At 43.0% G+C, this 26826-nt stretch overlaps 4 protein-coding genes and 1 long non-coding RNA gene across 10 annotated transcripts in view; 4 read left to right on the top strand and 1 right to left on the bottom strand.

The window, feature by feature from the left end:
* frmpd3 (FERM and PDZ domain containing 3) overlaps positions 1–12121 on the top strand; it is a 43533-nt gene extending 31412 nt beyond the window's left edge. For 2 of the 4 annotated variants that reach the window (XM_060062878.1, XM_060062881.1), the window contains 9 exons: positions 1397–1528; positions 1980–2099; positions 2579–2715; positions 3218–3344; positions 3831–3920; positions 4063–4242; positions 4448–4616; positions 5313–6206; positions 6748–12121. In XM_060062878.1, coding sequence (XP_059918861.1) covers positions 1397–1528; positions 1980–2099; positions 2579–2715; positions 3218–3344; positions 3831–3920; positions 4063–4242; positions 4448–4616; positions 5313–6206; positions 6748–9575 — 4677 coding nt within the window. In that variant the 3' untranslated portion in view covers positions 9576–12121. The remainder of the gene's footprint in view (positions 1–1396; positions 1529–1979; positions 2100–2578; positions 2716–3217; positions 3345–3830; positions 3921–4062; positions 4243–4447; positions 4617–5312; positions 6207–6747) is intronic. The other 2 variants (XM_060062879.1, XM_060062882.1) reach the window with 2 other exon arrangements.
* LOC132465947 (thymosin beta-11-like) overlaps positions 1–26184 on the top strand; it is a 28632-nt gene extending 2448 nt beyond the window's left edge. Inside the window, exons 2-4 of the mRNA XM_060062895.1 lie at positions 23895–23915; positions 25047–25171; positions 25858–26184. Of these exons, the coding sequence (XP_059918878.1) occupies positions 25078–25171; positions 25858–25904 (141 nt within the window). The 5' untranslated portion in view covers positions 23895–23915; positions 25047–25077 and the 3' untranslated portion in view covers positions 25905–26184. The remainder of the gene's footprint in view (positions 1–23894; positions 23916–25046; positions 25172–25857) is intronic.
* Positions 13219–20527, top strand: LOC132465944 (ribose-phosphate pyrophosphokinase 1). Of its 3 annotated transcripts, none has more exons than XM_060062892.1 (8): positions 13219–13540; positions 13801–13984; positions 16094–16192; positions 16979–17103; positions 17668–17841; positions 18762–18921; positions 19107–19717; positions 19767–20527. In XM_060062892.1, exons 1-7 carry the CDS (start codon positions 13419–13421, stop codon positions 19197–19199), a joined length of 957 nt encoding a protein of 318 aa, XP_059918875.1. In that variant the 5' UTR covers positions 13219–13418; the 3' UTR covers positions 19200–19717; positions 19767–20527. The 3 variants fall into 3 exon arrangements, with proteins under 3 accessions (XP_059918875.1, XP_059918874.1, XP_059918872.1); XM_060062891.1 differs by having other exon boundaries at positions 13225–13540; positions 13801–13990; XM_060062889.1 differs by having other exon boundaries at positions 13225–13540; positions 13801–13990; positions 19107–20527.
* On the bottom strand, positions 16144–17396 carry LOC132465948 (uncharacterized). The gene is made up of 3 exons (XR_009527715.1): positions 17375–17396; positions 16848–17291; positions 16144–16283 (listed from the first exon to the last, which is right to left on the bottom strand). It is a non-coding gene; the product is annotated as an uncharacterized LOC132465948 (long non-coding RNA).
* Positions 21149–23390, top strand: LOC132465945 (solute carrier family 25 member 53-like). Its single transcript, XM_060062893.1, has 2 exons — positions 21149–21685; positions 21921–23390. The coding sequence occupies exon 2, from the start codon at positions 21922–21924 to the stop codon at positions 22810–22812; it is 891 nt and encodes a 296-aa protein (XP_059918876.1). The 5' UTR covers positions 21149–21685; position 21921; the 3' UTR covers positions 22813–23390.
* Positions 26185–26826: the final 642 nt, after the last annotated feature.

Here is a 26826-nt window from a genome sequence, read left to right as displayed (position 1 = left end):
GACAATAAAACTACTCCATCTATCTTCTATTGTTGGGAGCGCTTTTAAACCTATTATTATACTTTCAAGAATGACATAAGGCAGTAAAACAGAAAGAGCAGACAGAGCAAGGCTATTACTGTCTAAAAGGCAGCTTCGTGGTCGACTGACATGTCTGAGCCAAACTCATTAGACGACTCTATTGGATTTAAGAAATCTTTGCTCACCTCATTAGGAGACCAAAAAAAAGTAAAGTAGATCCAAAAAGCAATGGAGGATTCTTTGATTGGCTATTTAATCCATTTTCATGAGCATTGGGTTTAATATAGAACAAATCAATAGATAGGCCCTCAATGGCATGTACTAAAGTGCTCTGAATGATGTTATGCTTGGGTATGACTCTCCCTGCAGTATTTTAGGCTAATACTGCAGATTCCCTTGTTCTATCGATCAGTGGTGTACTTTCTCTGAGCCTTCATTTAATGTGCATCACAGTGGTCGATAGCATTCAAACACCTCATACCATACCTCCCAGGCCGTGTGTTCCCAGTGCTAGTGCAAGATCACTGCCTGCCTTTCAGGTGCTTCAGTTCGTAACTTGTGTACATACCTTGAACCTAATGAGCATCCTTGACACCATCGCTCACAAACATACTTATATATTCCAACTCATCTCGACGCCTGAAATACGTCAGTGGTTCCGACTGATCAGGCAAGGTTTCCTGTGTGAAAATGGTCGATCCTACTCTCTATTTGATGCACATTACATGAGAATTGAGAAAGGGAGAAAGACGTTTGATCAAAGATGTTGATCAAGAGTACATGTTGATGTATCCTCGATCCATAATTATGTCTGGTGGTTTATTCTGCCAATCTCATTACGCAGCATATAAATGCTCATCTGAGACTTCAATTACTGCAATTTATGCCCGGAATTGTTGAGGATGTTAAAGGCTGGTCAGTGGAATCACCCACCAGTACTGGAGGGCTCCTCAAAATGCCACGCCTGTCTAAAAATAGAGCACTTTGAGTCAAGGGCTCAAAAAGCAAATCCAATGCCAACTCCATTCACTCGTATTCCCCTACACACGCACACACTCTCACACACGCACAATCAAACATGCATACTCACACATACACAATCAAACATGCATACACACACACACACACGCACACACATAGGTGCAAATACACAAACAAACATAGACACACACACAAACAGACACACTCATAAGCACAGGGACACACACACACAGACACACACAGAGAGAGACACAAACACGCACACACACACACACAGACACACACACACACACACACACACACACACACACACACACACACACACATACATACTACATATACTCAATAAACAATGCACAAATTCTCACTTGTTGCTCTGTGTGTTTTGTTCCAGGATGTGATGTCATCCCTGCAGGACCGCCTCTCTCTTCGCTACATCGAGCACTTTGCGCTGGCGCTGGAGGCAGGGGGGGTGGAGCAGAACCAGCGGCTGCATCTGCTGCAGGAGAATCAGCCTCTGTCACACGTACGCCCGTCAAAAAGAGCCAGATCCGTCCAGCATCCATCACCCACATACGTCGAATATTAAAGCGGTTGACAAAACGAATGTTGTGCAATGGCAAAAAATGACAACAATGAATATGATGGTTTTTTTTTCTTTCCCCGATGACTAAGATGTGAGGAAGTGTTTGGCACTCCTGTTATCCCCTTTGATGAATCCTGTTACGCCAGTCTTCACATTTATAAAAGGCTGATCAAGGCCGCCTTCATGGCCTCAGAGCGTAACTCACAGTGGCACTGGCAGAGAGTGTCAGCAGATGCTAAAGATGAATCCGGAATACATTTTATGCCGCTTATCTTCGGGGGGGGAAAAAGAAAACACACACTCATACACACTCACGCACGCGGTAACGAGAGGGGGCCCGCTGCCAGTGGTGGTCGTTAATCTCTGGACCGATGTTGACGTGTTTCCCTAGGTGGTGCATAGGACGTACTTCCAGGGGATGAAGTGTCTGTTCCGCATCTGCTTCTTCCCCAAGGACCCTGCAGACCTGCTCAGGAGGGACCCGGCTGCGTTTGAGTACCTCTATATACAGGTGAATGCACTTCTTGAGTTATGGGAAGGCTCGGAAAGGTGGATCGCCTGACTCCTAAAGGAGGGATTTTAAACCCTCGATGTCTTCTTGATGATATCGATCATGACGATGATGGTGATGATGAAGATGATGATCAGAACTGTGAACACAGCCCGGTGGTGGTTTGGAGTTAGTGATCTTTCGCTCGATCTTTTGTTTAGTGTGACCCTTGTTCGTGTAAAACAATTGTCCTTGCTTCCAAAGTTCGATTTTGGAGCAGAGTCAGAAAGGCAATCAAACCAGTGAAGTCTAGTTTTGGCGTTAAGAGCCACAAAGTCATGCTATTTCATGCTTTCATTTTTAAAAGCCTCTCAACTGATGAACCAATCAACAATCAACAAACACCCCAACATTGACTCTGCTGGGGTTCTTTTACTGATTGTGTTTACCATCGACCTGTAAACAGAATGACACAGTATATGCTGCAAATGTTTACACAGAGTCGCAATGACGTCATCAAGGAGCGCTTTGGAATGGACTGGAAGTCGGACATCACATTGCGATTGGCAGCCCTCCATATCTACATCACTGTGTCCTCAGCTCGGCCCAATCAGAAGATTTCCCTCAAGCATGTGGAGTAAGTCCACACTCCCTGAGCAGGCCCTCAGACTCCCCCTTGTGGGAAATCACAGACGGAGAGCGATGCAGTTCAGACGTTTATTTTATTAATACTATCTGTCCTCTCTTATCAGTTGGTTTCTTCATTAAATAGAATCTCAATGATTAATAATTCATTCCGGTAGTATTAAAAACTAAAATTACTCAGGAATCATTTACATCGTCAAGTTATAATGAGACAAAGACCATTGCTTTGTGAAATAATATATTTTCTTCAACTGAGTGATCAATCTGAAAAGTAATTAGAAGGTGTGAAAACCACAGAGGGAGAGCTACTCTACCATGCTTTTAAATATTCTCCAGGTGGTCTTGTTAGGCCAGGGGGGACAAGCTTGTAACTCAGCCCAGGTCTTGCTACCAGGTCTCCTCAGACTAGGGTGTTCCGGAAGAATCTTCTTCCAGTCAATTCTACCGTCTCATCTCCTTCTCCCATTTGGCTCATTATTGTTTCCTTTCTGAAGGAAAGAGTGGGGTCTGGAGCCATTCCTTCCCCTCACGCTGTTGCCCACTGTGAAGGAAAAGAATGTCTGCAAGAGCTTATCTCAACTGCTCAAGACCTATCAGCATCCACCGCCATCAGGAAACAAGGTGCCGCCTGTCCCCACTCCACCACCTCTCCCCTCTCATTATTCACCTCTAAGATAGCATAACCCGGCCGGCCTCACCCCCTAAGATGGCATGTTTAGTGCTGTATCGCATCGGAGCAGGTCTGAGTTATCTGGGGATCTTAAACTTTACCCTCTACTAACGCTTACATTTTATTCGAATGCCATTTTGTAAATATGTGTGAGTAATGGTTGGATGTTATCTTAAGCAACACACCGTTTCTGTTGACGGGAGGCTTGGACCGTGAAATATATAAAGGCTGACCAAGACGTCAATGTAGCTCAACAGTGCCCCCAAGTGTACGCATAGCACACGACAAATAATAGTCCATACCTTAGGTCATTTATCTCTCATTATACTATTTTACAGGTCACCGTTGGGGGGAAATATTTTAAATCTCAATGTGTTCTACCTGGATAAGTAAAGGTTAAATACAAAATAAATGAAAATGATTCACCTCCCCTCTAGGTTCCCCCGCTCCAGGGGAAGTTGCAGTACATGCGAGTTCTCAATGACCTTCCACCTTTCGGCGGATTGCTGTTTCACACTGTTGGACTGGTAACTATTGTCTGCATCTATATTAGTCCTGTGTATTAGGAATCATCCAGAATAACATCGCTTAGAGTAAAGCTTGACAGGTTTGGGATGTTGATATCGTACTCGAAAACCTGTAACTCAGCCTTTTGTTTTCCCACGCTAGGATGAGAAGCAGTCGGCCACCACTCTGCTGGTGGGCCCCCGTCATGGGATCAGCCACGTCATCGACCTCAAGAACAATCTGACCACGGTGCTCTCCGAGTTTAGCCGCGTGTCCAAGGTCCAGCTCCATCGAGAGAACCAGGGTGTGGCCCGGGTGGAGGTGTCCATCCACGAGGCAAAGGTATCAGCACCTCTGATGAAAAAGAACAAGAAAACCACCAGAAGCTTGTTTTAAACACACACAAGGAAATGAGCAACAAAAAAAAACGTTTTTATGAGCATCATATGCTTCACTGTTGTTGACTGCATGATTCTAATAATACAGTCCTTGATTTTGACGTGTTATGACAAGAGCAGGCAATGCTGATTGCCTGTCCCCTAAATAGTCTCCTAATTCCCCACCCTGCCACCCCCCACAGCCCCTGGTGCTGCTGATGGAGTGGCCCGAAGCCAGCAACTTTGCCTGTCTCATATCTGGCTACTACAAGCTGTTTGTAGACCCCAAGCGGACCATCTACTTCCGCGCACCTGGTCACTCCCACCTGACCAAAGCAGGTGTGTAACAATTTCTTCTTCTGCATTGATAACAAAATATATCTGGATTTATTGATCGTAAAATATATGCATGAATAGGGGAGAATGTAGGAAATGGAATCTGTGAATATGATTTTTTAATCTCAATATTGGTTCTGTAACTTACTGCTACAAATAGCTTTACTCCACTGTTTTATCTCATTGTCAGTCTGGCCGTGTAAAGCATCCTTCCATCTACATTAAATCGACTTGGACATAAGCCTGCTTCCCCATCTGTACATGGAGTGAAATCACCCACGGCTGCAACCAGATCACCATGGAACCAACCATCCCATAGCGCCCTCTGCTGTCTCTTCTCTCATCTCCATCTTGATTTGGAAAAAGGAGATGCTGTCCTCTCTTATTCATTGGGATGGTAACCCTCTGTAGATTTTCACCATGCATACTCATGAACAGTTCTGTCCCAGCATTTTTAACGTTTCTTCAATCTGCCACCATCTTAAACCTTCCTCAATCTCAATCTCATCACATTTCACCTGAATCTAACCTTGCAATCTCAAACAGCGCTTCAACCTTCAGCATCCATCTCTGAAATATTAACAACGCCTCATGTGACCCCCGGCAGCAAAACCTCCGCTTGCCCGTCAAGATCTGCTTCACCCCCCAGTGGTTCATAAATCCTCAAACACTCATGTGCTCTGACACTTCTATCCCTAGATTACAGAGGCTCTCACCATGCCCATCCGCGCTCAGCAGCCTCTGGCTCATCCAGCTCAGGGCGACGGGGAGAGGAACGGGACGGTTCGCACAGGGATCCAGGGCCCTCCAGGGCCCTAGTGCCTGCAGAGCCCCAGCACCTGGGCCTGTGTCACGTCCACCTCCGGGAACAGCGGCAGATGCAGGAGATCCAGACGCAGGCTGAAGCTGACATGGACATCAATGAGAACTTCCTTTCCCAGGATGCCACAGAGAGGCCGCGCACTAAGTCTGACCCAACCCTGCAGAGCTCGGAGGAAATCGCTGGAGCTGTGGAGAATGCCGTACTAGATAATTCCTCTTTTAGAATCCGAGCTCAAACGATGAGTCAATCGCAGAAAGCCATGAGATACTTCTGTGACTCGTGCAAAGCTCGGCTTAGAGCAGAGGGCCTGTCACCTGTATTAAATGGTTGCGGCAGCTCTGGGAAGCACTGCTCCTCCGCCTGCGCGTCCAGGGACGGGGGTGGGGCTGTTGACCTCATGGCTATTCCTCCGCCAGGAAACGAAGAGGAGGATGAGGAAGCAGACCTCGGAGCGGGGAAGCTGCAACCGCCAACATCTGCTATCGCCGCCCCGCCTCCGGGGTTTAGAGACAACAGTTCAGATGAGGACGACGCTAAAAGAGGAAAGAAGAAACGTGCTACGCCCAGTCCGGCCGCTGCCCCCCCTGGGAAGGTGGCCAAGGCCAAGGAAGACGTGCCTGTTACACTGATTGATAACGTGGCCACCAGAACAGTGCGGGATCATGCCCAGGAGCTTGATGATGCTCTCGTTTCCACTTTGCAAGCCCTAGAAGCTTTGGCAGCGTCTGAAGACTACCCCCATCACCCCCAGCAGCCCACGCAGACTGCAGGTCAAAAGACTGATTCGCGCCAAGATCCTAATTTTACGCTCAGACTAATCAGCAGTACATACAGGGTTACATTTGAATTACATTATTTAACATTGCATTTAAACTCCTATTAGTTTTGTATATGTATTACATTGTTTGATGTAGTCAACAAATATGCATTTGTAATTTCTAAAACGTATATATTTGTTTAATTAATGGGTTATAAACAGCGGCACGTTGTTCAAGTCATTGGAAATTACCTCATGAGATTAATGTTTGGTTTGAGTAAGCTTTAATCATAATAAGAACACTGGAAGCAATATTTGTATATCCCAAAAAGCACCCTCACATGCTGTAAATTGCAATTAAAATTTTAAAAAGTTAATAAGCTACATATAATAATAAATAAATACATATAATAGCATAATTAGCATAATATCTAAATCAATATCAACAGGGTCGTTAGTGAATTAAAGTGTTTTTAGAAAGATGCTCTCTGATAATAACTGCTTTGTTATTCATCCCTATTACTCTGACAGTGCTGTGCTTTCTTCTTCAACAGGACTGATCGTGCTAGCTGCCATTACACCTGAGTCTTCTTTGGACTCGGGCCATGAGACAAACTCCTCAGAGTTGACGGACGTCTCTGAGATGATGTCTGCCATGAAGCAGCATCAGAACCAAGCTTATCTACTGGCTCATCATATTAACAAGGAGCGTATCTTTTGCCGGCGGGACTTCCCTCTGGCCATTCCCGGCTGTACAGCTCAAACCATAGGGACTGGGGCTTTCTCTTTGGGTCAAATCCGTGGTGGATGCCCTCCTAAACAAGTGATTCTCAGCAAGACTGTACCTTTAAAAGTCAATCCAAGTCAAAAGACGTCAGAGCTTAGTGTTGTTGGGGAACCGGTAAGCGCTCCAAAACCTAGTCCAAGTGAGTCAAAGACTGAAGAGCTGAAATCAAAAGAGGAATCCACCAAAGGACATTCTGCTGAGCCACCTTCTAAGTCAGCCAGAGAACCCAAAGTGTCAGATCCACCATCTCAAGTCCAAGGGAGTAAGGATCAGATGTTATCCAATTTGGCGGTGGAAAAAAAGAGTCACAAGATTCCTGAAAGCATCAAGGGTAAATTAACTGCACCTACGAGTAATGAATCCACCGCCAAAGCCTTACCTATCCTTTTTACTGTGGACATAAATGCCTCCAACCAGAACTCCCTAAAAAACATGTGCCAGGATGCCAAGACTGCCTGTAGTGAGACCATTAAGCCTTCAAGCTCTAAAGAACTTCTACCAATCGATGATCTTTTCTGCACATGCCCAGTACGGGCGGAGCCTGGGCCTCAGCTCAGAGTCAAAGATCCACACATTCAGAAGATGGTAGTATTTCAATCCTCATCCCCCACAGATGATGAACGTCTACAGGCCAAGGTTCTGCAGCTGACGAATAGCAAAGATGTGTCAGTACGGCTGGGAGGAGCAGACCCCATTTTGTCTAAATGCAGCCCTAAGGTCCAAACAAAGTACTCCCCTCACAAGCCAGTGAAAGCAGAGACGGGTGACAAAAAAACAGCAGCAGAGGATAAAGCAGAGGGGTCCCAGAGCAAAGCACATCCTGAGCAACAGAAATGTCCCCCGCAAAAGTCTTTACCTATTTTGGATGACCCGACACAACCCAGCTCCTCTGTAGACAAGGTCTCCACCCTACCAGCCAGTGACTCAAAGAAGCCGAGCAGTGGTAAGGGGAAGTCACATCGTAGTGCCCCATTCCTAAGCTTTAGAAGCCTGCTGTCAGCGACATTCCCAGCAAGAATGCGGCGGGAGACAGACGAGCGAAGGGCTCAGCTGCAGAAGGTCCGGCAGTATGAGCTGGAGTTTCTAGAAGAGCTTTTGAAGCCCAAGTCGTCCCAAGCAGAGTATCTGCCCCAGGGGTCCTCACCTGTACCTTCAGGTACACCCTGCGCATGTCAACTTCGCACCAGTCCCGTTTTGAAGGCCCCAGGTATCTCTCGGGAGCAACGTCGCAGTTGTGACTGCAAGAGAATGTGCAGAGGCATGCGTCTCCCTGACACGCCGGTCGGCTCCACAACAGAAATATCCCAAAGAGGCAGAGAGAGGAACGCCTCCAAAACCCCCCCCGCGGTCTCAAAAGCCCCTCACAGTCAAGGCAGTACACGGAGGCCGCAGACCCTAGAGCTGAAGACCACCAGAATCCGCTCTACCAGCCTCGAGTCTAGAGAGCCCAGAGGGGAGCAGGCGTCCTGCTTGCCTACCTGCACCTCTCAAACAGACTGCATGGGAGCACCACAGTATAAGAAGCTTCAGAGGCGCTACAGCATTGGAGAGGTGGACAACAGCTCCAGCACACCCGTATATGCTGAGGTCAAACCAAAAGCAAAGAGTCTTGAGAAGGAAATGGAAAGAGTGAGGGCCACAGGACTGAGGCTTCCGACGCCTATTGAGCCTGTCCACGCCCAAGCTCACCAAGCAGAGGGGAAGGGGAAAAAGGGTGTGTTCTTCATTCAGGGCGAGGAGCTTTTACGTGAAAGTAGAGAAGGGCCTAATGAGGTGCTACTCACCATACCAAGTGAAGATAGTGACGATAGGGAAAAGTGTTGTTCATTCTGTTTCTGCTACAGAAAATGTGAGGCAGCAGATGAAAGCAGTGAGAAGGATGAGCTCTCATACTCTATCCCCCTTCAGATTCTACCAGGAATGCAGATTGATTCACGCAGCCTACCCATAGTCAGCAAAACTCTCCAGGTCCTCAATGCAGAAGACTGTAGTGCCGAAGAAGAGGAACTGGAAGAAGAAGAACCTGAAACACAGGAAATCGACCTAAGAGCTTGTGGAACATTGGAGGGGAGCCTTGCCCGAGTCGAGGCTCTGCAGGGGAAGACATTTTCCCTGCCTGATGGCTTTCTGAACGCCCAGCTGGATGCTAACGAGCTGTTAGCTATCCTTCGGCAGTGCGCTAACAGTCCACAAGCTGAAGGAGAGGCCCGTCTTCAGCCTTTACGGGTTAATGAGTACAAGCAAGAGCTAGCATTGCGTTTTAAAGAGTTCCGGGCATCCTGCCGACGAGTGGCAAGTGTCGAGAAGAGCCCGACACGTATGCTTGCTGTGGTAACGGCTAGCTTTCAGGTGTTGTGTGACCTGACTCAGACCTTTATCAAGCTGGTCCGAGGTGTGCGCTCAGAGAATCAAAGGCTACAGCTGCTAAGAAAGGTTGAAGAAGTGGCTATCAACTATACTTTGCTTCTACGCGCAGCAGAGGAGTCAATGGGACATTCAAGCAGCCTCCCATCGAAAACCATGAGCCCTCAAATTTGCAGCACTAGTAACATGAGCTCTCTCACTCGACCCATCAAGACATTACCCACTCCGTAAAGATTAAAATTAGAGTGGACATTCAAGTGTATTGGAGGGTGCTAGCCCAGATCAACATCATCACTTATTTATTGTTTACATTTTTTAAAGATGTGCTAAGATCCATATCAAATAACATTTACAATGCAGCTGTTTCCCTTCATGTTTACAGGCACTGTGGAAGCCTAGTGGATTTTTTGGTTTAACTGAAAAGATATGAGATTAATGCACAAAGGATAAAGGACCGGTAGACACAGGGCTATTCACTTCACATTCAAATACTTCAAAAAGTGAATATGATATACTATTTTCTATGTAATGTATATTTAACTTGTACCTTCTTAGCAAATAATATACAATTTTATGTTAAAAAATATATGTGAAAATATTATTTTAAAATAATTAATTTAAAAGAGAAAATATATAATAAATAGTCAGACATTATTATGTGCTCTGGGCTATTATACTGCAGAGAGCTTATCAAGTAGCGACTTCTGTGAATTAGCTAGTCCAAAGCATTGGTTTTATGGATGGTGATGTGTTTGTGGAATTTCCTGACTGTTGTAAAAGAAAATGGGGATCTGTCTTGGCTGTACTGTCGGATGTACCGTTATCAAAGCAATCTCAATATTATTCAGAAGGTAAAAGACAAGTAGGCTGGGGATACATTTGATCTATGACGAAAATCTTCCCACTAGTAGATCAAAGTGCAGGGTATAAAGCTACCTGCTTTGTGCCAACAATGTAGCTATAGGCCTACCCGAGTTGCTAACTGCTGCTGCGTTTCTACAGTAGACCTACTGATTGAAAATTAGCTGCATTTACAGTGTAGTTTATTTGCATCTGCTGTGAGCCCAAAAAGGCAAAACACCAACTGCAGTTACTTTGTCAGGGTAAAAAAAATAAAAGGCTACTTGCTAATGTGCACCCTTAGCGCTGGAATCAAGCGTCTCAATTAGTGCTCTGTGCCATTAATTATAGTCTCAACAATCTGGGTCAGCAATCGGAATCAGCTCTGAAGTTGTATCTCTTTGTATAGTTCAGTGCTTTATATTTGCTGCTGTTGAGAACTTCCCATGATTCATTTCCAGAACGACAGGTTTCATCAGTTAATTTGTTTAATTCAGGTTTTCAGATATATAGGCCTATATGCTCTCTACGTGCTGTTATAGATTGTGCAATGCAGCAAATATTTATGAATCACACAAAGTAGTTTTCTATGTATTTTAATAAAACTAACACCTCTGTTTCATGTTTGAGATCCTCTTTTTGTCTTATCGTGTTATCATAATTCCGCACAGAGAGGCTGGATAAAAACCAGGATACACTGTTAAAAGAATGAGTTCCACTTAGTGAAGACAATAAACTGTTAATTATTGTAAGAAGGGAAATGTTTATATATTTAACATATACACTAGGTGCACACATACACAACCATACATGCATTTGTTTCCTTAAGAATTTCCCTTACATGTTTTGATCAAAGGTTTACCTGCAACCAAGGTTAATTTGATGGTTGGTTGATAAAACAATAAGTGGTTTCATCTAAAATAGTTTTATTTTATTTTAGAATGATTCTGACAAACCTAGTTCTGACATTCAGATTGTCTCTTTCAGATGTGCCAAGTGAAACTGTAGTTCACATATAAAACTAATGAACAATTTGTTGTGTAAAGTATTAGAGACTGATGTTCTACCGACTGGGATTGGTGTTTTACATTTGATATTTCAATAAAAAAGTGTCCACGGAGAACATGGACTCATATGGTGCATTTCCTGCCTTGGTTTCAAAGCAGAATCATGGTTCCACACTCTTTTGCCAGTGTGGAGTCCCTTTGCTGTTATTTTCCTTAAACATTTTGTTGTTTCCTCCTGGTCCGCATGATTTCCCTTATCTGCTGTACTTTCACTCAATACGCAGAGGCTTTTGAAGTCACAGTTCAATGGTCAAATTGAAAGGGATTGTACCATTACTTTGTACAAAGTATTTTCCAATTCTTAAGAAAAGGCATTCACTAAATTGAAGGCTGTGGTGTTAATTCTGTGACAATGTTTTGCAGTGGATATTGTACATGGAGATGTATTATTCTATACTAGAAATGTATATAGAAAATATTTGTGAGCCTGAGAAATACTTTTAAAACATCAAATACTAATAAATTTATCCTACCGCTTCACTATTTTATAAAATAAAATCTCTGAGTTATTTATTTATAGAGGCCCTGTGGCTAATAGCAAAACATATATTTTAAATGATATACTATGAGTATAAAGCATGGAACATGTTTATTTTTATATATATAATAGTAGGCTACGTCTTTTCATCTGTACCATATTCTATTAACATGACGATAAACGTTTTTTGTGGTTATCATCATTTTATTTGCTTCAACAGATTGTGTGGGTATTTCTGTTTCATTCTCATAGGCCTATCATCAAACTGTTTATTTCTGTGCACCTTTCCATCCTTGTCTTTATTTAATGTCAACAACCTTGTGGTTACTGTGTTCTTCTGTCTGTGTACTAAGTAACTCATGTTTTAATAGCAATAAAGTATATTGAAGATATAGCCTACCATTTCAGATAACGTGACCTGATCCAAATACATGATGAGGAATATCATACATTAAAGGACATTACAGTGAGCAGCCTACCTCACTTCGAGCCACCTAACCTAACTGCAAAGTAAGGTACTTTTTACAGTTAGCTGACATGATGTAGGCTATCAACTACCGGCTCAGGAACTAACGTGGATTTACAAGCCTAAATATCACCTGAATAATACATTAGTTCAATATGGACGTCTGCATCCAGACGTCTGGGACTATTTTTGAGATATGGTTTAAAAGGTTCTAAAGACTCAGTGTTTGGTTTGTGTTGTTCAATAACATGATTCACTACACCTTAAAACAACACAAAGTCCATAATCGTTGCTGCAATTAAACCTATAATCTTTACGCTTTTTAAATATGAAGACACATTTTCAGAGTGTTGTCATGTGTTAATCATTAGAATTGTTACCAACTAGAACGTTTTACTCATCGTTTCACTCTTACTACTCCTAAAGGGCCCTATTTTACAGGTGTCACTGACAGGTGTCAATGTGATTAAGAACCATAAGAAGCCGTTTTAAATCTGCCCTGCCCGGTGACATCACAAGTGGGCGTATGATGATAAATCATTTTACCCAGAGCTATTTAGAGTATAAAATTGTCTAAATGGCTCTGAGTCTACCAACCCAGCTGACTGTAGCAACTGGTTAAGGAAGGCTTATCTATCCGTACCGCATTGAATGCTCCGACACGAGTTGCTGTTTTTGTGGACAAAGTGCACTATAATGTTTTCATTTCTCAACTGATTACAATGAGTCGTTTTAATATTCATACTAATTCACACAATTGATAAATTATATAATTATCATTTTTATTATATCAAGTAGGCTATAAAGCATCGAATAAAGAAGACTAATTCAAATCGGTTGCGAAATGTTAAGATTACCGTGCATTTTATCCAGAAAATCGCAGCACCTCCGTGTATTTGTTTACAAGCACATCTATACCTCTCCAATATGGCGGTGACTGTGACGCAAGTGGTCTACGTTAAAAGTTACGTAGGAAAGAATCGGAGAATGGAAAACGCGATGACGCAATGACGACACCACGTAAGTGAAAGCTGCGCGCTATAAGCAACATGCGCACGCGTATTGTGAGGCATAATGGTGGATAGGTAGGCAACATATTTACCTCGCAAGAGTCCATCAACTTTTCATTAATTTCAAACAGAACAAATTCTCGTATCGACACTAGTTGTACAGAGCTTTACAGGGCTACTACCACGTTTTAGTCACACCAGGCTTTTTTCAAAATGCCCAACATTAAGATATTCAGCGGCAGCTCGCATCCGGACCTATCTCAAAAGATAGCTGACCGCCTTGGACTGGAACTTGGAAAGGTTGTGACGAAGAAATTCAGCAACCAGGAGACATGGTAAGATATCTGTTGTATATTAGATGTTTTGTAATGGTGACCAGTGAACAGACGTGGTTTACATTTGGTGACTTGATCTTTGTTGAGAACGCGTTGTCACGTTGTTCCCGCTAAGACGCTTGGGGCTTGTAGTCCACACATGGTGTTGAACACATGCTGTACTCTGGCCTCCTACACATTCTTTTTAAATGTTATTCTCTCGTTTCACGGCTGGGTCAGAGTTTACATAGTTGAATTTCCCATCTGCTCTCTTTCATCAGCGTGGAGATAGGGGAGAGTGTGCGTGGAGAGGATGTCTACATCGTACAGAGTGGCTGTGGGGAGATCAACGATAATTTAATGGAGCTCCTCATAATGATTAACGCCTGCAAGATCGCCTCAGCATCCAGGGTCACAGCCGTCATCCCCTGTTTTCCGTACGCCCGACAAGACAAGAAGGACAAGGTGGGGGTGAGGGATATTTGTCTAGTTACTTTTTTCACGCCATTAAGCCACTGCACACCATTAAACACGGCCTGTATCACAATCATATACTTCATACCAATTTACCATTGAACCATGCAAGCGAACAGATCATTTGTCCCAACTGACCATGATTGGTTGTTTGTGCTATTTTAACTGATCTGAATCCATTATAAGGCATGCTTAAAGTGAATTATGTTGTAAGTCAGATATCCGCAAATGGTGAATATTGACCAGTACCTCATTGCAGTACCTCATTGCAGACTATCTAAAAAATATATATATCAGCAACTAGAGAGTAAACACATCGATAAATGGCTCCCTAGCCCTCAAGTCTGCCCTACAATGATTTCCAACATACATCTTGGGATAAGGTTAAAGGTCAATTCAATGATATAAATGGACTACTAGCCACGCTAACAGGATCTCTATAACATTTTCCATGCGTACCATCTTAGCTATCCAGGGTTATGTTAAGACAAACGTATCTTACTAAACAATCTTAATATTGTTTAGCAAATATTAACAAAGTTAATATTTGCCATTTAGCGATTACTTTATTAATTATTGTCTTGCCTTTAGGCAAGGCAAGGCAACTTTATTTATATAGCACTTTTCATACACAAGGCAGACTCAAAGTGCTTCACATATAAACATTGTCGTACAATAAAATAAAATAATAGATAAGTAAAAGAAAACATATGCAAGAAATGAGTAAAATAGAAAGTGCAATGTATTTAAGATCGGATAAACAGTCTCCCTGGAACCCAAGTCGGGACTACAACCCGACCTAAAGGAACTTGGTCCTTTCTCTGGAACTCCAATCCAGATTCTAGGACTCTAACCCAGACAGAACTTGGACACAAACTCAGGACTCTAACCCTTATACAAACAAACTCAGGACTCTAACCCTTATACAAATACAAACTCAGGACTCTAACCCTTATACAAATACAAACTCAGGACTCTAACCCTTACACAAATACAAACTCAGGACTCTAACCCTTATACAAACAAACAAACTCAGGACTCTAACCCTTATACAACCTTTCTCTCTGGTATCAGATCATGTATTTTTCTGGTAAAAATAGAAAATAAAGGGGAAGTTAAAAAGGCATTTTAGTAAAATAAAGGTAAAGTATTTAAGATTTAGCAGAAAGCTAAAGCAAACATAAAAGTCTTCAATCTTGTTTTAAAGGTGCTCAGAGTTGGGGCGAGTCTTAAATCCTCAGGGAGTTTATTCCAGCTATTTGTTGCATAGTAACTAAATCCTGCTTTCCCATGTTTCGTGTTTACTCTGGGGATAATTAACAGATAGGTCTCAGAAGATCTAAGTGTTCTAGAAGGCTTATGTAGTGGAAGCATATCAGTTAAATATTTTGGGCCTAAACCATGTAGGGATTTATAGGTTAGCAACATGATTTTAAAATCAATTCTCTGACCTACAGGAAGCCAATGTAATGATTTAAGAATTGGTGTAATATGTTCAAATTGTTTGGTCTTTGTTAAAACTCTAGCAGCAGCATTCTGAACAAGCTGAAGCTTCCTTAGAGTAAGTCTTCGGTGGACATGAGCCCTCTAAGTCTTGCTACATTTTTAAGGTGATAATATGCAGATTTTGTGAGAAAATGTAAATCAGAATCCATGATAACCCCTAGATTTCTGGCTTTGATTGAGGTTTTCAGGGACAGAGAGTGAAGGTGTTGGGTTACTTTAAGCCTTTCCGTTTTAGCACCAAATACAATTATCTGTTTTATCCTCATTTAGCTGAAGGAAATTTCGGCACATCCAGTCTTTCACTTGCTCAATGCACTGGCACAGCAGATCTATGGGCCGATAGTCATTTGGTGATAGCGATACATAGATTTGCGTGTCATCAAAATGGCTTTATGGTGTTTTTATGTTATGAACGTATCTTCGATGATGGTAGACACCTGTTAAGATTTTAAAGAATAAGGAAATGGGTTTGAATTAAATTCTGCCCGTATGTAAGAATAGCAGCTGTATTATTATTTTCATATAAAATAATATGTTGATAGCATGTCATTTAGTGACTGTTTCATGTGACTAAAGTTATCCATGTCATTGCAGAGCCGTGCTCCCATCTCTGCAAAGTTGGTGGCCAACATGTTGTCCGTGTCTGGGGCGGACCACATCATCACAATGGATTTGCATGCCTCTCAGATACAGGTGAGCACTCCTCTTGGATCGCGCAGTCCTACTACGTTATAGAAGGGCATCTGTGGGGAGGCGGCACAGAGCCTGGTCGTGCAACCTGAAACTGAAAGGACTGAGTTTCACCACAGATATTCTACCAACGAGAAACTCAACTTGCGAGTTGAACCTTAACTGTATTTTATACAGCCAAATGTCAAATGCCCTGTTCACCTAAATATGAGCTCGTCTTCCATCAGATTTAAGATGATCCTGATTTGTGATAATAGGTGAGCCGCAATTAAGCATATTGTTTTGCCATGTCTCTAAGAGACGCTATGGCAGTTTGAAACACAACAATGGCTCCAGATTATGACGCATCATTTCACAATTAATTACTAAGCAATGATAAAGTAAAAAGACAACAGAGTAGGAACATTGAGTCAGCACTACTCGAGTCGTGACTCATGAATTTCCATGGTATCAATAAATTGCGTCATCTTGTGTTGCTCAAATCAATACACTCTACTCTTCGTTGTAACAACTTCCCTGTTTATTTTTACTCCTTTTTGTCTTGAGTCTCAGTTATATTTTTATACCGGCTGCTTGTCTGTCAAACTATTAATCTTGTTTGTTCAGGTCAAACGGTGAAACTTCATCTCACCCTAATTCATTCTCTCATAATACTCACCCTTTATTTGACATGAATGCTTGTCGACGACAGTATTCAGCGTGGCTGCACCACGGCGCTTCCTGCCACATGACACCGTGCTCCAGTTTCCCTGACTCCCGTGGCCCTCTGCCCTTGTGTTCTGAAACCAGGGCTTCTTTGATATTCCTGTGGACAACCTGTACGCCGAGCCCGCCGTGCTGAAGTGGATCAAGGAGAACATCAGCGAGTGGAAGAACTGCACCATCGTGTCCCCCGACGCAGGCGGAGCCAAGAGGTACGCCAGGGCCAGTGTTTATTTTGTTTGGCGCATTTTGACCGTTGAGGGTCCTTGAGCCCTATCTGTCGGACTTGACTTTGGAAACGGCACCCGCCTTGCTTATCTGTGCCATGGCGGGGCAACACACACACACACACACACACACACACCCAAGTGTTGGAGCCTTTACCGTGTGGAGCCTTATCCTTGGGAGCCTTGTCCTTGGGAGCCTTGTCCTTGGGAGCCTTATCCTGGGGCAACACACACACCCAAGTGTTGGAGTCTTTACCGTGTGGAGCCTCATCATGGGGCACACCCAAGGGGGAGCCTCATCCTGGGGCAAGACACACACACACACACACACTCACACCCAACTTGAGGCCTTATCCTGGGGCAACACACACACCCAAGACGGAGCCTTTACCGTGGGGAGCCTTATCCTGGGGAGCCTCATCCTGGGGCAAGACACACACACACACACACACACACACCCAACTTGAGGCCTTATCCTACCAAACTGTGGGTGTTGATTTTATTCAGCCGCTCACGTGTGCATGTTTTCCCTTTGTTTCCTCTGGCCAGGGTCACGTCGATAGCGGACAGGTTGAACGTGGACTTTGCCCTGATCCACAAGGAGAGGAAAAAGGCCAACGAGGTGGACCGCATGGTGCTGGTCGGAGACGTGAAGGATCGGGTCGCCATTCTCGTGGATGACATGGCCGACACCTGTGGCACGATCTGCCATGCTGCTGACAAGTAAACCCCTTGTTTATTAATTATTAGGGGTGTGACGATACACTCAGCTCACGAGACGAGACGAGACACGATATTGGGTTCACGAGAACGAGATGAGATTTTAAGAAAACTACAATGACAAAATATATGACTGGACCAACAGACATTTATTTAACCAAGTCGCGCATGCATTTTTAATTTTTTTATTATAACTTTACGTGCATGAAATTGAAACTAAAACTAAAATTTATAAAAGTTAAATTCAAGTGCAAACAATATTATGTGCAAAACCAAATCAAAGTACCAAAAATTTACTTTTATTAAATGTATTCGTTTTCGCGGTTATTCAGCCTCATCTTCTCCGGAAAAACACCGCATTGCATTGTGGTATACAGGAGTAACATGTAGGCTACATCGTATGTACTCAAATTTTGGGTATTTTAAGTGCATGAAATCAACCACTGAGAATTCGAACACCACTACAAAATGGCGAACACCCTATATAGTACACTATATCCGTGATGGGGAACGATTTTGAACACAGCTTATGGCTGCTTTCGATGCTTCCCCTGCTTCTCCTCTTTTCCTTCTCCTTCTTTAGGTTCTGGCAGGTAAGATGTAGCAAAGGCGCGTTACTGCCCCCACAGGCGACAAATAGAAGTTTGGATAAATCACAAATCTCGCGAGACCGATTTTTAACGCGACGGGTGATATCGTCGAGTTTAATCTCGCGAGATCTCGTGGCACGAGATCTCGTCACACCCCTATTAATTATATAAGTTTACTATGGATACAACCGTGTCCCCTGGGAAGAATGTTTGATGGATTCATCTAATTGTTGCTGAATCCTCAAACGGCATTCCAGTCTATTATATAGTAGTGTTTAAATGGTATTTGTGTTTCAACAAATCGTTCTCTTTGTTTCCCCCTTTTCTTTTCAGATTGATTTCCGCTGGTGCCACAAAGGTTTACGCCATTCTTACACATGGCATCTTCTCTGGTCCGGCCATCTCGCGTATCAATAATGCCTGCTTCGAAGCCGTGGTGGTCACCAACACCATCCCTCAGGAGGAGAAGATGAAGCACTGCAACAAGATACAGGTCAGCGGTCTCCATTGCCTCCCCCCTACAGTGCATGCTCAACACACTATCAAGTCTAGACTGTTCCTACCTCTAGTCTAGTCAATAAATTACAAAAAGCCATAACGCTAGCAACATTATCCATTATATTCTAACCGGTTCTTTGTGCATTGTGACGCTAACTCTGTCTCACTCTGGTTTTCTAGGTGATTGACATCTCCATGATCCTGGCTGAGGCCATCCGCAGGACCCACAACGGAGAGTCTGTGTCGTACCTGTTCAGCCACGTCCCCTTGTAACCCCACACCCTCCTGTCAGCCGTTTCGCTGTCGCACCAAATATAAGATAAAAGGGATGATCTGCCCCGGCCAAACACAACCATTATCAAAGCTCTGCTGCTAACCAACTATCAAACCACAATTTGAGCAGTTATGTCTGTTGCTAATATGGACTCCATTAACAAAAGTCCCACTTGGCCTCTTGAGCAGCCACCCTTTAGCCTGGACCCTTGGGCATATAAAAAGCAATTGATTCCAAGCTAGAGATTTTGGCTGGTGTTTTAATTGTGTATGGCTGAATTAAGTCTATCTACTGTGAATGTTCTCTTCTTCCTTCCAACAGTACTTTGACCTGGCACCATTGCCCTGTTAGAAATAAGTCTACGGCCCTTTTAAATTTGAATATTATATATATATCCATTTATCTCTCGCGCACGCACATACCTTACCCCCCACCCCTGTTGGTTCAAGTGGTCAGCATAAGGCTTTTGGCCAAAATAAAGCTGTTACAATGTTGTGGCAATGTTACAAAGACTGAAGTTCAATGGCCACAGTTTAGACCTTTCACATTGCTTTGGGAAATATCAGCATTTTTGGGTTAGTTTGAAGGCAACTGTTTGCTTGTTGTTGAATGTGTTTAAATAAATCTAGTTTACATTACAAACTGAAGCCCCACTCACCAAGTGTGCCTCAGAAGAAAGTAGGTTTTATTTTTTTTTGTCTCCACGTAGTAATGTTATCCATTAAGGGCTTTTTATGGTTCCCGCAACGCAAGGGGGTTACGGACCCCTTACGTCCTCGTGTACCCTCCTTGCGTCCACCGCAAGGGCCGGACGTGCGCCTCCCAAAAATCGTAACCTTCTGTCGAGGCGACACAGCAGCAAGGGCTGTGATTGGTCCGCTTACCAAAACCCGGCGCAGAACCATAAACGTTTACGACTGCGTCGAAGCGTCTGCGTGGTCATTGCGTTGCGGGAACGTGGAACCATAAAAAGTCCTTTAGGCTAAGACGCAGATAACCTGGGGAATAAAAGAACATTGTTTACTTTGGCTCTATATACAAGGTAACCTTTTGATGGGTGATTCAAGGAAAAGTATGATCAAATCTCTCGGCCAATTAAAAAAGGGATTATTTTTATGGGTTGATAAGGTAGACACTTTGAATCTTGCTAGATGCAGTCCCCAACAAGTTCAGTATGAAGCTAGGTAAAAAAAAAAAGAATATTCCCAGGGTCTATACAAAGTATAGACGTTGCTAGGTTTGGCTCATTGTTCTGGATAACATTTTTTGTTTATATTACCTCAACTGTACCTTCAACCAATTAAACTTGACAATGATTAATGCTAAATACATGCCCAGTCCTGAGTTTTGTTCATTTTATTTTAGGTAAAAATAAAGGTAAAATAAGATTTGATTTGACATTTATATTTTGACTTGGGGTAAACGTGTTCTTCCCTCGCTGGATTTTGAAGTCCAGTTCTTTAATTTATTTGGAACAATATTTCCAGAAAGTAGGAACGTAAAAACTAGGACTGTTGAGTTACGGTGCACTTGTTGAGTGGTGTTGCTGAGGGTTCAGTTTGCCATTCATCTTCTAGGTAGAAAATCGATAATGTGTGCTGTTGGCTTACAGCATGCTCTGCCGGCTAGAGCTTCCTTCAATTGAATATACCCAGTTATTTTTCTGTTGGGTGTTTCGTGTGCGTATTCAGAAACTATGTAAGGCTCTTACTGATTGAGCCAAATGGCCTACTACATATCAAAATACGTTAATCATAAAGAGCATACGATACAAATGTGGGATCACAGTTGTCATGATTTTGCAAACACTTTACACCGTTAATATAAACTGATAGCATGGCGGCATGAAGTACATCAATTCCCAGCAGTAACGCATCCGTGAGCTGCAGAAGATGATGGATAGTGCAGTTCACACCGGAACTGACAACATAGCTCTAAAATCAACATAGCTCAAGATGCATCCTGTTTACGAGGAAGAGATGTGCTGATATTTTGGCCAAACAAAAGCATGCTGAAATGCACACTGCGACATGCGAATGTAGTACAGCATCATGGTATTTATGGCATTCTGCATTTTCTAAACTATGATGCAAAAAGCAAAACTGCGCGCAAGGTTGTAACCGTTATGTCTTCGATTGATGGATGGCACCACCAATGGTCGATGCGGCAACAGCACCCTTAGCAAATGGTGATGCAAGACAAACCGCCTGGAAGGGGTTAACGATTAAATTGCCGATGTTCATGCTGCCGACCTATGTCCTGCATTAGCTAATGTTAAAGGTGTACCTAAATTGTTATCTTAATTCACTCAAGCGATGGGCCTATATGTTATTTTTCACCTGTAAGTATGCCTACAATGAAAATTGTTGAATACATGATGATGCAAGGTGTTACCAAGAGACAACTTGTAACGGAGAAGGACGACTAGTTACGACATAATATATTTTGTTCGGGTTTGTTTTACCGATTGGCCTTCACTCGCAGAGTAAGTACCCTTAAATCTAATTACTGTTCGTATAGTTTACCTGAATCATTTAATCACTATATAGCCTAATATCGCACAACTGTTCTCTTAGACCTTCATAATATCATGCCTAGCCAGTCATTTCGCTATTATCTTTAATATTAACAATATTGTGTAATTTACTTTATAGCCAACATTTATTTCATCATCTGAAATGTAAATATGATAGTATATATGTGATTGAATTCTTCTGCAGCATGGGGCGGGGTCAGGATGCTACACAAGAGGACAAGACCCCACCACAGCCAGTCTCTCGTTTACAGAGCTACTTGCATGGAGGTACCTCCAGCCTGCTCTCCACCCTGCCTACTATAGCTGTATTTCCTGTCTACAAGACCGTTTTCCGGCAACAGCTCCACACCATCTCCATCATCGAGGCGGTGGCACAGTTGAAAAAGGAAGGAGCATTGAAGCTCTACAGGGGGGTGACACCCCCTTTGCTAATGCGAACCCTAAACGGCGCGCTGCTGCATGGCCTCCAAGATACCCTACTCCGTCAGCTCTCCTCCTCCTCCTCTGCCAAAGTCGTCCCTCTCTCCGCCCTCCCAGCCATTGCAGGGCTTGCGGCGGGACTGGTGGAGGCCCTGGTTTTCACCCCGTTTGAGCGAGTTCAAAACATGTTGCAGAACGGACAAAACGACCGCAGTCTACCCACGCTGAAGACCGTTCTGGTGCGGCTGAGCTCTGAGGAGCTGGCCTTGGGCTACTACAGAGCCCTTTTGCCCATCATGGCCAGGAACTCTCTGGGCTGCTGCTTCTACTTCGGACTGAAGGGGCCACTGCGAGCGCTGGGCGAGGTGCAGGGGCTCTCTCCCACCGCGTCGTCCTTCCTGTCCGGAGCGCTGCCCTCCATGGTCATCAGTTTCTCTCTGTACCCGCTGTCTGTGCTGGTGGCTACTATGCAGGCTGGGGCGGGCGGGCAGGAGGCGGGAACAGTCAGGGCGTGTTGGAGGAAGCTGTGGACGTCCCGCCAGCGGAGCTTGGCACTGCTGTACCGAGGAGGTTCGCTGGTCATCCTGCGCTCATGCATCACCTGGGGGATCACCACCGCCATCTACGACCAACAGCAGAAGCGTGCATCGCGATGATGAGAAGAAAGAAACATAATTCTCAGGGAACCTCTCTCTTATGAATCTCACTGCCATTATCTTCACCACTGTAGCCAATGACCTATTTTCGGAATATACCAATGAGACTGTGAGACAGAAGTTGTTAATATATACCTATATAGATAGATATAATATATCATCGGGAGCTCAAAGCCTTGTCATTATCATTCATTCCAGTTAATTTGAATGAACCAGTTTTTTGTTACAAAAAGGAAAGGTAACTTGGTGGTTGTGGGTCAGCTTTACTGTTCTATAGTTCTAAAGACCTTTTTAGGATAATAACGTTCAAGGTGTCTAATTAGGTTAATGTGAGGTGATTTGATTTAATGCTATTGGGGCAACATTGTATGTTTACACATTATAGAAATATTGATATGTAAGAAAGAAACAAATAAATAACCAAATGCTACACATGTAGGATAAATGCCAAACGATAGGTTATCCTGTATTAAAACCAAATAAATATTCTATCCTGTATTTGAGTAACTCTTAATTAGTGCATTGCAATGACCATATATGAATAGAAAGTCACGTAATAAAAATGGGATATTAATCAAGTTCCTGGGTTTCCTATTTGGATTAGGATAATTTAATTGGCATTATAATTATTAAGACAGACTAGTGCCAATGCACGGTGGCTAATCGCAATTTATTCACGGCATGGATGTCATATCATTTTAGGCCGCTAGATCTTCCCCAAGCTCCATCGATTGTCTGTGCCTTTGATGTACATCAGTCCCTCTTCGCAGTACTCGCAGAGAGACCCAACACAGATAGATTATGTATTCGTAACATCATTAACATATGTAGCTTGTATACATACAATTCAGAAAAAGTGAGGACAGTTAGAGATATGAAGGCCTAATGAGTGTTAAATATCCCGTTAGAAGACCCGTTACGTTTACAGTCTTTTTTTATCCAATAACAATCGACCTATAAATGAACCGCCCAATTGGATCTCGCAGACTGTTTTCTATGTGGGCGTGTAGAAGGGCGTGCTGTCACTATTTAAACGCATGGCTTGGGAAGGATTATTCAGGCGCACTACTTTCGACATCTTAAAGAAATCACCTCTACATCAGGTAAAAGCCCAAATAACTGTATCCTGATATTTATAACATTATTCATATAGTTGTGGAATGAAGTACGCACTAGGACCGGCACCAGTTAGCTAGGATGTTTTGTGCCCAGAGTTTGAGTTGTTTAAAATGAATAGCCTATTTGTTTGCAAGAACGTAACACCCTTAATTAAAGTCATGTGACCCTTGTCTTCACGGCATTGCATGTTGTTTGACGTCTGCTAGATTAATTGTATTTTTAGTCGAGTCAGTGGGAGAAGAACCTTATGTTCACAATTGTGCTGCATTTCAATGCAACCTAGCTATATGTCATGGCTACTTGATTTCGAAATCTAGCTGACGTTAGTCTAATCATGACTTGATGATTTCTTATCCGTCCTTCTGTAAGCGTAAGCATTCATCTTTTCACGACGTCTTACTTTGGTTCGATGAATAGATAACGTTGACGCACCAAGGTGGCGTAGGTGGTAGTTATGGCTGAGGACGATAGTAATTGGTGAAAAAGGTGCATGTTAACGGCAGTCCCTTAAAAAATAAACATCACTCAAGACCTCGCCCACTAGACAAACAACTTCATTATCGGGCCTCTCGGTAAATGCATTTCACTGCCTAAACATTTTATGACCTGTAGGCCTATATTTTCTGTGTATTGCATATTCAAGCAGAAGTAGGTAAACGGCCCAATACACCTCAGCCTGACCTCACTCAATAATTCTAATAGTAATATACTCTGGATGCCTGTTTATTGTGTTATACATGTTTGTTCAACCCAACAGCATGGATCATAAAGCACTGCAAGCAATTATCTTGAGTGTCTCTATTGTATAACTCCTGGTCAGATGGATTTTTTTTTTTTTGACGAAGGTGTGTCTTACCTGTATGGGCATGCACAGTACATAGCAACATAGGGATGTAACGGTGACGCCCTATCATTTAGTAGCTTGTCTTCTGTTGCCCGTCTCTTGCAGCGTTTTTTTTTTAAACATTTAGTCTGTCTGCGCTTTAATCCAAAGGCTATTGTAAGTAAGGGTGAAGACCAACTATAAACACAGTTGGAGTCCTACAAGTAAAAAAGTTTTATTCAAACTACCTTTTTAAATTGGCTTTGTATTCTTTCTGTTCTTCTTCCAACAGCAATCCAGCCAAGTCTGAACAGCTATCAACCATGGAAGAAACACTCAATAAAGTGCCATGCTTTGACAAGAGCACACTGAAAAAGTCAGAAACCCAAGAAAAAAACAAACTTCCTACCAAGGAAGGTATGTTCCAAGTATACAAGGAAACTTGACGCAGCAACACATTCTACAACATCTTCTACACATCTTTCCCATGCTCACCGTACTGTTTAGAAAGGGTTAACTCCTCTCCTTCCGTGCCGAAGGCCGCTATTATGGCCAAGGGTGGTTGAATTACTGACTGCGTCGTTACTGCTGATACATGCCCAAGTATACCCTGCAGGCAAAAGTTGCATAATTGATCCTTGTTTACACCCCGTTAGAAGGAAGAGAAAATAAAAGGCACACACCTTCTACACATCAACTGCCTTGAGTTGGAAGGCTTGATTTCAATTGGAATAAACCAGTTGAAGTCGCTCTAATTAAATTATCATTGTGCTTATAATTTTCTTGGGTAACGTAGTAAAAACATTCATTAATTTTAGTCCATTGAGTGAACTTAAGCTGCTTTTGAGGGAGCCCAATGCATGATGTCGGTCACCCCAGCTGCCTGAGCAGTGTCATATTGAAATCAACAATAACGGCAAGAAACACTGGAGCTGTTTAGATTGTAACTGACAATGCATGCAATTCTAATCTTCTCAATGATCAGCCACTTTGTTGATCTTGGCCTAAATGCATCAAAGCAGAAATTGGCATTGACACTTAAAAACGAAGCTGAACTGTAAATGTATGTAAAACTGATCACTTCCATTTTCTATTTCTCACAGAAATTGAGGAAGAAAAGAAGCAAGCTGCAGCAGCTGAAAAATCATGAAGGCCCCCACTATTCAACGACTGCAGTCCGCCAGCCCTTCCTGAGAGACGTGGTTGCCTCTGTGAAACTATAGCCTTGCTGCAACAAATTGGATATCTGCCATGTATTGTAGAAAGGCCCACTGTCAGTGGGTATAAATTTGGCCATCAATATTTGTATTAGCTTACTTGCATAAGCAATTTGATTATCAACATTATGACCTGTAAATTGATGCCATGCGGAAGTGTAAACGTTGGTGCAGACAAATTATTTCTTTCTGAATAAATCTCAATGTGTCAAACTCTGGTGTTGCTTTTTCTACCATGTTATGAACCTTTTCATTTTTTGAAGTTCTGCATTGTATTGATTACCAGAAGTCAGACCATGACATGTTCTAGCTTTTATCTTTCACATATTTGAAGGCATGTGAAACGGCAGATGCCAAAGGCATGGACCATTGCTGCACCTTCCCCTTTTTTCCCAGGCAATACAATGCTCACTTGTTTGGGTGAGTGAAGTGTGTCTCAACCTGACTCTTGGCAGTCATGCTTTGACCTGACTCTTGGCAGTCACCCTGGCCGTAAACAAACGGCCAGGGTGCGGCCTTGGTTTTAACCAAGTCTGCCTGTGCAAACAGCAGAATCATCAGCTGGATGGTAAACACAGGCCTGGATTTACTTCAGTTTGTACTAGGACAAATTAAAAGATTCAAGGCATGTGCTTTATAAGTCGGCCACTTCCTACTGTAGGCTATAATACACGGTCATTGAAATGTCTTGTCAGTCAAATAAATCTTTTCAGCGTGTTCATACTTGATCGTGGAGCACAATGTTCCCTGAATTTCCCATGTCGTACCCGTTTCAACATGTTCACATTGCAGCATGCAAGCCCTTCGTACAGACATGCTTTTAGGTGTGGCTTTGAGAGCAAATACATGGGTACA

This window comes from Gadus macrocephalus, chromosome 10 (assembly GCF_031168955.1).
Source record: "Gadus macrocephalus chromosome 10, ASM3116895v1".
Taxonomy (NCBI): Eukaryota; Metazoa; Chordata; class Actinopteri; order Gadiformes; family Gadidae; genus Gadus; species Gadus macrocephalus.
Note: the sequence above shows the minus strand (reverse complement) of the source record. Positions and strands in the feature narration are given on the sequence as shown.